General features: G+C 39.2%; 1 protein-coding gene across 2 annotated transcripts in view; it reads left to right on the top strand.

Annotated features, from left to right (window-relative positions):
- The window catches only part of sufu (suppressor of fused homolog (Drosophila)), a 35943-nt gene extending 29539 nt beyond the window's left edge, over nt 1-6404 (top strand). The window contains exons 10-12 of one of the 2 annotated variants that reach the window (XM_034185170.1): nt 404-542; nt 650-718; nt 5949-6404. In XM_034185170.1, the coding sequence (XP_034041061.1) occupies nt 404-542; nt 650-718; nt 5949-6038 (298 nt within the window). In that variant the 3' untranslated portion in view covers nt 6039-6404. The remainder of the gene's footprint in view (nt 1-403; nt 543-649; nt 719-5948) is intronic. The other variant, XM_034185169.1, reaches the window with a different exon arrangement.
- Nucleotides 6405-13006: the final 6602 nt, after the last annotated feature.

Here is a 13006-nt window from a genome sequence, read left to right as displayed (position 1 = left end):
GGATCTTCTGGTCTCAAGCCCAACGCCTTAACCACTAGATCATCAGCTCCCCGTATCAGTGGACCGAACCTATTATTTATGCTAATTTGTACAGAACTGGTTCAAATGTCTAAAGTTTTATTTATGTCATATTCATTGTTATACTCTCTGGCTTCCAAATGTTCAGTCAGCCAAAGAGATGAACATTAATCATTACACAGTAGTTTTGTTCTTCTTGTTGTTATTGTTATTATGCCTGAAGTAGATCCTTTCAAATCATCTTTAAGACATGGGCTCTTAACTGTATTTAAAAATGTACACTCTTGGAAAACTTTTCAGTATTACAAGAAAATAGACACATTTGTTGTGGCTGACATACTGTAAATAAAGACACTTTTGATGGACATTGTGTTGTACATGACAGGGGACGGCTGCTTCATGGGAGACACTTCACATATAAGAGTATCAATGGAGACACGGCCATCACATTTGTGTCTACTGGAGTTGAGGGAGCCTTTGCTTCTGAAGAACATCCATATGCAGCCCACGGCCCCTGGCTTCAGGTATGCACATGCTTTCACACTCTCACAACTACATGTTCCTTGTTTTTTTTTTGTTGTTGTTATTGTTAATATAGGCATTTATTTAATATTTTATTGTCTGTCTTAAGATATTGTTGACTGAAGAGTTTGTGGAGCAAATGATTGGAGACTTGCAGGACCTTAACACTTGCGAAGAGGTTGGTATTTTTTGCCCCCTCCCTCAAATTTTTGTTTGAATGGGATGGGGTGGGTGAGTATATAGGAACCACTTTGTCTGTCAGTCTGTAAATATTTTAATATTCAACTCCTCCTAAACTGTTTGATGGATTTTTAAAAAGTGTCATATTTGTCAGTTACATGGACATACATTGACCAGATAGATAATTCCAGGGGTTTATCACAAAACATTGACTACCACAGTTATATAATACATGCAGGTAACTAATATGGCAGATTAGGGGTATACTTTTGTGAGCTTGATCAAAGATCTCTAGTTAATTATCCCCCGCTGGTCGAATGCCTGATTGGGAATTATATCGTGGCGATTTCCGTCGGTTCGGTCTGTTCGTCCGTCCCAAAAAGAGTATAAGCGTTCTGAAATCAACTCATCTTATATTTTAGGAGAAATTTAGTGAGACTGGGTACAAGTCCTTGTTATAATTTGGTAATATGCATATTATGAGTTGGGCCTATTTGATCAGAGTTATGACCCTTTATTAACAAATCTAGACATTGCCTCATGAGTATGGCTTGCTGTCTGAGTGGTGTCCAAAAAATGAGGTGGGCTTCATAGATAATTGGCAAAGCTTCTGGGGAAATCCTGGTCTTGTTAGGAGAGACGGCATCCATCCCACTTTGGATGGAGCAGCTCTCATTTCTAGAAATCTGGCCAATTTTATTAAATCTTTCAAACCGTGACTATCCAGGGTTGGGACCAGGAAGCAGAGTTGTAGTCTTACACGCCTCTCTGCAGCTTCTCTCCCGCTGCCATCCCCTCATTACCCCATCCCCGTAAGACGGTGCCTGCTCCCAGACCACCAACAACCAGTAAAAATCTATTTAAGCATAAAAATTCAAAAAGAAAAAATAACATAGCACCTTCAACTACACCACAGACTAAAACAGTTAAATGTGGTCTATTAAACATTAGGTCTCTCTCTTCTAAGTCCCTGTTAGTAAATGATATAATAATTGATCAACATATTGATTTATTCTGCCTTACAGAAACCTGGTTACAGCAGGATGATTATGTTAGTTTAAATGAGTCAACACCCCTGAGTCAACGCTCGTAGCACGGGCCGAGGCGGAGGATTAGCAGCAATCTTCCATTCCATCTTATTAATTAATCAAAAACCCAGACAGAGCTTTAATTCATTTGAAAGCTTGACTCTTAGTCTTGTCCATCCAAATTGGAAGTCCCAAAAACCAGTTTTATTTGTTATCTATCGTCCACTTGGTTGTTACTGTGAGTTTCTCTGTGAATTTTCGGACCTTTTGTCTGACTTAGTGCTTAGCTCAGATAAGATAATTATAGTGGGCGATTTTAACATCCACACAGATGCTGAGAATGACAGTCTCAACACTGCATTTAATCTATTGTTAGACTCGATTAGCTTTGCTCAAAATGTAAATGAGTCCACCCACCACTTTAATCATACCTTAGATCTTGTTCTGACTTATGGTATGGAAATTGAAGACTTAACAGTATTCCCTGAAAACCCCCTTCTGTCTGATCATTTCTTAATAACATTTACATTTACTCTGATGGACTACCCAGCAGTGGGGAATAAGTTTCATTACACTAGAAGTCTTTCAGAAAGCGCTGTAACTAGGTTTAAGGACATGATTCCTTCTTTATGTTCTCCAGTGCCATATACCATCACAGAGCAGAGTAGCTACCTAAAATCTGTGAGTGAGATAGATTATCTCGTCAATAGTTTTACATCCTCATTGAGGACAACTTTGGATGCTGTAGCTCCTCTGAAAAAGAGAGCCTTAAATCAGAATTGCCTGACTCCTTGGTATAACTCACAAACTCGCAGCTTAAAGCAGATAACCCATAAGTTGGAGAGGAAATGGCGTCTCACAAATTTAGAAGATCTTCACTTAGCCTGGAAAAAGAGTCTGTTGCTCTATAAAAAAAAAAAGCCCTCCGTAAAGCTAGGACATCTTACTACTCATCACTTATTGAAGAAAATAAGCACTTTTCAGCACTGTAGCCAGGCTGACAAAGAGTCAGAGCTCTGTTGAGCCGAGTATTCCTTTAACTTTAACTAGTAATGACTTCATGACTTTCTTTGCTAATAAAATTTTAACTATTAGAGAAAAAATTAATCATAACCATCCCAAAGACATATCGTTATCTTTGGCTGCTTTCAGTGATGCCGGTATTTGGTTAGACTCTTTCTCTCCGATTTTTCTGTCTGAGTTATTTTCATTATTTACTTCCTCCAAACCATCAACATGTCTATTAGACCCCATTCCTACCAGGCTGCTCAAGGAAGCACTACCATTAATTAATGCTTCGATCTTAAATATGATCAATCTATCTTTATTAGTTGGCTATGTACCACAGGCTTTTAAGGTGGCAGTAATTAAACCAATACTTAAAAAGCCATCACTTGACCCAGCTATCTTAGCTAATTATAGGCCAATCTCCAACCTTCCTTTTCTCTCAAAAATTCTTGAAAGGGTAGTTGTAAAACAGCTAACTGATCATCTGCAGAGGAATGGTCTATTTGAAGAGTTTCAGTCAGGTTTTAGAATTCATCATAGTACAGAAACAGCATTAGTGAAGGTTACAAATGATCTTCTTTTGGCCTCAGACAGTGGACTCATCTCTGTGCTTGTCCTGTTAGACCTCAGTGCTGCTTTTGATACTGTTGACCATAAAATTTTATTACAGAGATTAGAGCATGCCATAGGTATTAAAGGCACTGCGCTGCAGTGGTTTGAATCATATTTATCTAATAGATTACAGTTTGTTCATGTAAATGGGGAATCTTCTTCACAGACTAAGGTTAATTATGGAGTTCCACAAGGTTCTGTGCTAGGACCAATTTTATTCACTTTATACATGCTTCCCTTAGGCAGTATTATTAGACAGCATTGCTTAAATTTTCATTGTTACGCAGATGATACCCAGCTTTATCTATCCATGAAGCCAGAGGACACACACCAGTTAGCTAAACTGCAGGATTGTCTTACAGACATAAAGACATGGATGACCTCTAATTTCCTGCTTTTAAACTCAGATAAAACTGAAGTTATTGTACTTGGCCCCACAAATCTTAGAAACATGGTGTCTAACCAGATCCTTACTCTGGATGGCATTACCCTGACCTCTAGTAATACTGTGAGAAATCTTGGAGTCATTTTTGATCAGGATATGTCCTTCAATGCACATATTAAGCAAATATGTAGGACTGCTTTTTTTCATTTGCGCAATATCTCTAAAATTAGAAAGGTCTTGTCTCAGAGTGATGCTGAAAAACTAATTCATGCATTTGTTTCCTCTAGGCTGGACTAGGTTGTCCTAAAAATTCCCTGAAAAGCCTTCAGTTAATTAAAAATGCTGCAGCTAGAGTACTAACGGGGACTAGAAGGAGAGAGCATATCTCACCCATATTGGCCTCTCTTCATTGGCTTCCTGTTAATTCTAGAATAGAATTTAAAATTCTTCTTCTTACTTATAATGTTTTGAACAATCAGGTCCCATCTTATGTTAGGGACCTCATAGTACCATATCACCCCAATAGAGCGCTTCGCTCTCAGACTGCAAGTTTACTTGTAGTTCCTAGGGTTTGTAAGAGTAGAATGGGAGGCAGAGCCTTCAGCTTTCAGGCTCCTCTGCTCTGGAACCAGCTCCCAATTCGGATCAGGGAGACAGACACCCTCTCTACTTTTAAGATTAGGCTTAAAACTTTCCTTTTTGCTAAAGCTTATAGTTAGGGCTGGATCAGGTGACCCTGAATCATCCCTTAGTTATGCTGCTATAGACTTAGACTGCTGGGGGGGTTCCCATGATGCACTGAGTGTTTCTTTCTCTTTTTGCTCTGTATGCACCACTCTGCATTTAATCATTAGTGATTGATCTCTGCTCCCCTCCACAGCATGTCTTTTTCCTGGTTCTCTCCCTCAGCCCCAACCAGTCCCAGCAGAAGACTGCCCTCCCTGAGCCTGGTTCTGCTGGAGGTTTCTTCCTGTTAAAAGGGAGTTTTTCCTTCCCACTGTCGCCAAGTGTTTGCTCACAGGGGGTCGTTTTGACCGTTGGGGTTTTTCTGTAATTATTGCATGGCTTTGCCTTACAATATAAAGCGCCTTGGGGCAACAGTTTGTTGTGATTTGGCGCTATATAAATAAAATTGATTTAATTTGATTTGATGAGTAGATGCCTGCATTCTGAAATCAACTCCTTACATATTTAGGACTAATTTTGTGACAGTTGGTACAAGTCCTTGATATATGTTGATTATACACATATATATATACAGTACACATTTCAGGAGACTTATGGTCCTTGATTAACAAACATAGACTGTCAAAAAAAAAAAAAGGATATTGGCGCTCTGAAATCAGTTCTTCTCACTCTTTTTTTTTTTGGAGCCGTATCATGAAACCTGTTACGTCTTGTTACATTTTTATATCAGTTGAGTTGTAATCATTTTAGCAGAGTTACGGCCCGTGAAAAACATACTCTCAATTTCATTAGTGACTACAACGTCTTGTTACATTTTTGTATCCGTTGAAATACAGTCGTACAATGCAGCCAAGGATGTTCAGTTTGACTTGTGTATATCATGTATGCGTTGGTGCATACTGTATATTCACTGACCTCGTTTAGTCAGTTTGTTGATTACATCATATTATTTCCTTGATGTTGCATACAAAATATGTGTGATTTATCTTGGCATATATTTTATCCAGAACGGCCTTACAGTTACACGCATGTAACAACTAAGGCACATTATAGAAAATTCCTTTTCATTTATATTTTCCATTGTAGAGTCTGAATCAACGGGTTAACTTTGAGAAGTAATATATTTATTATTCTCCCTGGGAGCCACATTGTGGCTGCCCACTGCTCCTAGTGGTTGGATTGTGTCTAACTGTAATTAGGATGGGTTGAACATTTCAGTGTATGTATGTATATGTACAATGAAAAAGGCTCATCTTCTCTGTCCTGTGATTCATTAGCAAGAAAAGTGTCTTGATTTATGAAAGAAAATCTTCACTAAAATTAGCTCATTTTACAGTTTTTACTAGAAGTTCAAATAGCTAATCTGTGTTGACAAAACAAATGTTATCAGATAACTTGAAATGTTTTCAGAAAGCGGCATTTGCCAGCCGGGGATATTGTGCTTGTAGAGCACTTTTGTTTTTTTTCACATTGCCTGATTTTTTTTTTTTTCTATACTGTTGTTCCAGACAAAGTTACCAAAGGAGTACAGCTGGCCTGAAAAGAAGCTGAAGATCTCTGTCCTACCAGACTCTGTTTTTGATAATCCTCTACAGTGAGACTGGGAGAAAAAAAGGCCAATGAAAGACACTCAGAAACAGAATGGACCTTATTGAGCAGGAGACCCCCCCCATGGATGTCCAGTGATCCTGAACTGTGAAGGCGCATAGAACGTCCTTGTCGCAGTGGATGAGAAAGAGTTTGATTTCTGAGGGCTAACAGATAAAACTTTGCTAGTGGCTGAAAATTCTGGATGTTCAGGAGGATCTGAAGACCTTTTGACTGTTACAACATTCTCAGTGTAGACTCACTGTTTAAAGCTTTTTATTTTTATTTTTCTGAGTCCAGAATGCTTTAAAAAATATATATATATACTCAACAAAAATATAAATGCAACACTTTTGGTTTTGCTCCCATTTTGTATGAAATGAACTCAAAGATCTAAAACTTTTTCCACATACACAATATCACCATTTCCCTCAAATATTGTTCACAAACCAGTCTAAATCTGTGATAGTGAGCACTTCTCCTTTGCTGAGATAATCCATCCCACCTCACAGGTGTGCCATATCAAGATGCTGATTAGACACCATGATTAGTGCACAGGTGTGCCTTAGACTGCCCACAATAAAAGGCCACTCTGAAAGGAGCAGTTTTATCACACAGCACAATGCCACAGATGTTGCAAGATTTGAGGGAGCGTGCAATTGGCATGCTGACAGCAGGAATGTCAACCAGAGCTGTTGCTCGTGTATTGAATGTTCATTTCTCTACCATAAGCCATCTCCAAAGGCGTTTCAGAGAATTTGGCAGTACATCCAACCAGCTTCACAACCGCAGACCACATGTAACCACACCAGCCCAGGACCTCCACATCCAGCATGTTCACCTCCAAGATCGTCTGAGACCAGCCACTCGGACAGCTGCTGAAACAATCGGTTTGCATAACCAAAGAATTTTTGCACAAACTGTCAGAAACCGTCTCAGGGAAGCTCATCTGCATGCTCGTCGTCCTCATCGGGGTCTCGACCTGACTCCAGTTCGTCGTCGTAACCGACTTGAGTGGGCAAATGCTCACATTCGCTGGCGTTTGGCACGTTGGAGAGGTGTTCTCTTCACAGATGATGCGAAGGAGATGTGTTGCACTGCATGAGGCATATGGTGGTCACACCAGATACTGACTGGTATTCCCCCCCAGTAAAACAAAACTGCACCTTTCAGAGTGGCCTTTTATTGTGGGCAGTCTAAGGCACACCTGTGCACTAATCATGGTGTCTAATCAGCATCTTGATATGGCACACTTGTGAGGTGGGATGGATTATCTCAGCAAAGGAGAAGTGCTCACTATCACAGATTTCGACTGGTTTGTGAACAATATTTGAGGGAAATGGTGATATTGTGTACGTGGAAAACGTTTTAGATCTTTGAGTTCATCTCATACAAAATGGGAGCAAAACCAAAAGTGTTGCGTTTATATTTTTGTTGAGTATATACACACACACACATCAGGTTATCTTCAAACCAGCCAGTCCACACGGACGATCTGTTAGAACAATCATTATCCAGTGCCTATAAAAAAGGTCTACCTACTTCAAACAAAATGTTCTTTTTGAGTCATTATGTTTTGACAGTAAAAGTCAAATTATACTTTTCTAATTAATGTAGTGATGCCACAACTGTAGAGTAAAGCTGCTCTTCTTCCAGTAAGGCCTGTCCAACTAACATTGCTGTTGGAACCTGCATCCTGTGAACACCAGACATGTATAAAATATTGTCCTCTGTAACACTTCTCCAAAGAAAAAAGTCTTGTATTTATTCAGGTGATGCACGAGATGATCTGTTAAAGAGAATGGTGTTAAAATCTCTTAGCAATGTTCCTTTCAGTTGAGATAGTGTTTTCAAATGCTGGACATTTTCTGTTTGTTTTTTTGTGGTCATACCAAAGTTGCAGCTGCTGACGGTTATCTTCCAGTATCACCTGTGAATCAAGTATCAGGATTCTGTAATAATGAGACGACAAGCTGAATACAGACTGTTACTTTCTCCCTGATTGTCTGAGACAACCAAACCAGTGACTAGTTTTATCTGTCAGATGTCTTCTTTCCCCTGTGCCAAGGTGGCTCCTCGCTGATATGTTTTGTATGTTTTTACATTTTATATATTTTTAATGCAATGTGTATCACTGTGATGTATGGAAAACACTCAATTTTATCATTTCTCCAGTTGCCACATGAACACAAAGTTGTTTTTTGTCCCCTCCCCGTGGGTAGGACCTGCTTAAAAACAGATGGAGTCACACTCCTCAGTGCCTTTATTTGAAAAGGACTGTGTTCTGTTAATTTGTTCCACTGCTGGTAACATTCGGCACATTGAATCCATTTCATTCTTGTCATACATTCCATTTCGACACCAAACCTGACAACAGAATGGTGTCTTTTGCGTAAATATACACTCTCCTCCTCTGTGAAGATGTTGTATGTTTATCTCTTTCATATATTTTATAAGTGCTATTTGACTGAACCGGCTAATTGTAATCCCAAGTGCATTAAAAAGTTTAGTAAGTTAGACAATAAAGCTGGAACACTAATGCTAAATATGGTGCAGCTTCCTGGTAACGTGTCCACTTCAACCATTAAAGGTCTAAACTGATTACTGGGCTTGATCTGTCCTCTGTACATTTTGTTTTAATGCACAGCTGAAGCTACAAGAATTCTGGTACTATGGTTTTCTAGCAAATAGTTGGTAGACCAAAAATGTTAAAGGTGGGGGGAAAAATAAGAATTGGAATTTTTCTGTCTTCCAAGAAAAATTAACATTTAGAGGTTTCACAAGTGAAATTTGTAAATATTTTAAATCCTTCTTTGTCTCTATACTTAGAAGTGCATGCTGGAGCTGAAATAATTATTCCATTCATTGATCAACAGAAGAAAATTGACCCATTTGGCAAACAAACAAACAAAAAAAAAATCCAATTTTTGGTTTTCCCCAATTCCTTTCCTGTTAATATCCATTTGTATAATGTGGTTACCGGTCCCTGATCACGGAGGTTATTCAATCACCTCTGTGTGTATGCAGTGGTGGACTTTGAGGCCATCTGGCCTAAATGCTGGAAATTAACTAAACTGACCACTTCGTTTCGAGAGGTGGGTAACTGACATCAACGCGTTCTAGTCCAACCACATACTGTTCCTACCTGTGTACCTAGCCTGCCTGAATTTAAATAATTAGAATCAGCTTGTTTAGTGCGTGTACTGAACAAACGACTTTTACTCATCGAAGCCAGGGTTACCCACCATTGCTCATTTCAGCACATGTTAAGATAAATGCAGAACCTGCTCCAGCTTCACATGCATGTGATTATATTATTCTCTGCAACAAGTCAATTCCAGCAGGTCTATGGTACTATAGAGCCCTTGGTAAAATTCTGCTGCACCTGCATTAATGGTAACTTCACCGGGTGGATATTACTCCATTTCTAGAACATTGGGACAATATGCTTACAATAGATATTAAATAAACTTGCATTTTGTAGATCTGCGTCAAAGCTAACCAAAGGGTTTTTGTTTTCTAAACCATCTACTGTTTTAATGGAGAGTTACAAGAATGTTTTTAAATAATCATATTACTAACAATTTATTATTCACACACTGCATTTTAGGGAGTATACTTGAGGTTTTCTTTTGCCAGTCTCTGAAGAAGTTGTAAACTGGATAATTATGAAGAAAATTTATTTCTCTTTCAAACCATTTTTTGTTAAATATTCACAGCGCTTCACTTTTTCCACATTTTATGTTACAGCCTTATTCCAAAATGGATGACATTCATTTTTCCCCTCAAACCTCTACACACAATACCCCATAATGACAATGGCTTTTTTCTTAGATTTTTATTAATTTAATAAAATAAATAAATAAAAAACACATGTAGATAAATATTCACGTTCTTTGCCATGAAGCTCAAAATTGTGCTCAGGTGCATCCTGTTTCTATTGATCATCCTTCAGATGTTTCTACAGCTTAACTGAAGTTCACCTGTGTAAAATCAGTTGATTGGACATGATTTGGAAAGGCACACACTTGTCTACATATAAGGTCCCACAGTTGACAGTGCATATCAGAGCACAAACCAAGCATGAAGTCAAAGGACTTGTCTGTAGACCTCAGAGCCAGGATTGTCTCGAGGTACAAATCTGGGGAAGGGTACAAAAACATTTCTGCTGCTTTGAAGGTCCCAATGAGCAGAGTGGACTCCATCATCCATAAATAGATGAAGATCAGATCCACCAGGACTCTTCCTAGAGCTGGCCTCCTGTCTTAAACTAAGCGATCAGGGAGAAGGGCCTTAGTCAGGGAGGTGACCAAGAACCTGATGGTCACTCTGTCAGAGCTCCAGCATTCCTCTGTGGAGAGGAGAACTTTCCAGGACAACCATTTCTGCAGCAATTCACCAATCAGGCCTGTATGGTAGAGTGGCCAGACAGAAGCCACTCCTTAGTAAAAGGCACATGTCAGCCTGTCTGGAGTTTGCCAAAAGGCACCTGATGGACTCTCATACCATAATAAACAAAATTCTCTGGTCTGATGAGACAAAGATTGAACTCTTTTGCATGAATGCCAGGTGTCATGTTTGGAGGAAACCAGGCACCATCCCTACAGTGAAGCATGGTTGGGGCAGCATCATGTTGTGGGGATGTTTTTCAGCAGCAGGAACTGGGAGACTAGTCAGGATTGAGGGAAAGATGAATGCAGCAACAGAGACATCTTGGATGAAAACCTGCTCCAGAGCACTCTTGACCTCAGACTGGGGTGACGGTTCATCTTTCAACAGGACAATATAGGGGAGGTGATGGTCTAGTGGTTAAGCATAGGGCTTGAGACCAGAAAATCCTCGGTACAAATCCCAGCCTGACCAAAAAATCACTAAGGGCCCTTGGACGAGGTCCTTAATCCCCTAGTTGCTCCCGGTGTGTAGTGACTACCTTGTATGGCAGTAGCCTGACATCAGGGTGAATGTGAGGCATTAGTATGTAAAGCGTTTTGAACCTCTGATGCAGAAGGAAAAGCACCATATAAATGCAGTCCATTTACCATTTACAATGACACTAAGCACACAGCCAAGATATCAAAGGAGTGGATATCAACTTTGTGAATGTCCTTGAGTGTCCCAGGCAGAGCCCAGACCTGAATCCCATCGAACATGTCTGAAGAGAACTGAAAATGGCTGTGTGTGAACTGACGCTCCCCATCCAACCTGATGGAGCTTGAGAGGTGCTGCAAAGAGGAATGGCCAAAACTGCCCAAAGATAGGTGCACCAAGTGGCATCACATTTTATTTTTAAGAAATTTGCAAAAACTGAAAAAGAAAAAAAAAAAAAACAAAACCTTAAATTAGTAAAAATCTAAAAAAAAAAAAAAAAAAGCAACAAAACATTGTCATTATGGGGTGTTGTGAGTAGAATTTTGCTAGTAGGGGGAATAAGGCTGCAACATAAAATGTGAAAAAAGTGAAGCGCTGTAAATAACTTCCAGATTCACTGTAGATCACATGAAGACAACACTGGCATTCAGATCTCATCTGGCATGGGTCATCAGCTGGCCGTCTTTTCATCAGTTACACCAGATGTGATGTATCACTTGTGCAGATGAGCCTTAAAATGTTTTTTCACCTGATACCCACAGAGTTGGTTGTGGTTAGCATGCTTTACGTGATGCTTGTTAAACAGGCGGTGCATGTTTGACTGTCCAGCTCTGATTCTTCTCATCAGTGGGATTTGGATATATTGATTTTAAATGACTCAAGCACTTAACTTTCTGCACAGTGTGCATCGTTTAAAGCTCCAGTTTGTGGTTATTATGGATATGATTGAACTGCACAGATGTCAAATAGCAACAGAAACTTTATTAACTTTGTTTGGCTTTAAAAAAAAAGGTAACGAATAAATGTCAGAATACATTATTTGGAACTACATCCTGCTCTTACGGATGAGGAACATTTGCCATCGTGTACATTTGATGCATCAGGTGAAATTACATTTCCTTCCAACACATTTAAATGATCATTTCAACAACAGTATTTCTAAACAAACTCAGAACTCGACAATATAAAAGGTGACAAATCTCCAGTGTTGGGCACAGTTCCGCTAATTATCAAAGCTAATGTTTTCATTATTGGATTAGCTTTTCAGATCACTCTGAAAACCATCAGAGGACCAATTAGCTTCCGATAAATTTAGGTCTGATCATTTTTAGACCGCTAACATATCTTTGCAGGCGTAGCGAATAAGGCTTAACAGTTAAAAACATTTACGAAGTCTGAAGTCAAAGATTTTAGCATCTACCTGTTAAATGTTTCCTAGCAGACAGACAGCTCTATCCTCTGCGGAAAGAGGAGAGCTGGTTACAGGAGAAAAAAGAAGGAAGAGAGAAAAAAGATAATTTCTCTTAACACCATAATGACTTGTCGGCATATCACGCAAGTCATCAACAGGCATATAGTTTTAACTTATGATTAAAATTTTAACCAAACTAATTCCAGACAAGTTATTTAAATTAACATCACATCTGTGTTTTATAAAGTGAAAATATCATATATATGTTTTAGTTTTAAAGTCATGCACTAATTTTGAAGGTTTTAGTGTTTGGACCACACATGCTGCAGTGCATTATGGGTAACGTTTCACGGCAGGACAAATGCATCGAGACGCTCTGGTGAGGCTGCACTTTAACCGCTGCACATGGACAACAGCATTAAACTCTTTGTTGTGCCTAAAACTCTCGTGAATATATTCTCTGGGTTTATAGACGTTATTGTGTTTGTTTTATGCCAGAAGCTCAGGTTGTGTGAGCTGCGATCGCTTTCTGTTCATGTCAGCAGACACAAATTATTTGGAATATTTGTTTTAGCAAGTTTTCAGGATCTCTACTGCCATCTACTGGCCAGTAGATGGCATTGTTCACCCTAATGAGATATCCCATAATCCTTTGAGCTCCAGAGAGTTGTTGCGGTCTACAGCACAGAGAATCCACAT

Source organism: Thalassophryne amazonica, chromosome 13 (assembly GCF_902500255.1).
Source record: "Thalassophryne amazonica chromosome 13, fThaAma1.1, whole genome shotgun sequence".
Lineage (NCBI taxonomy): Eukaryota > Metazoa > Chordata > Actinopteri > Batrachoidiformes > Batrachoididae > Thalassophryne > Thalassophryne amazonica.
Note: the sequence above shows the minus strand (reverse complement) of the source record. Positions and strands in the feature narration are given on the sequence as shown.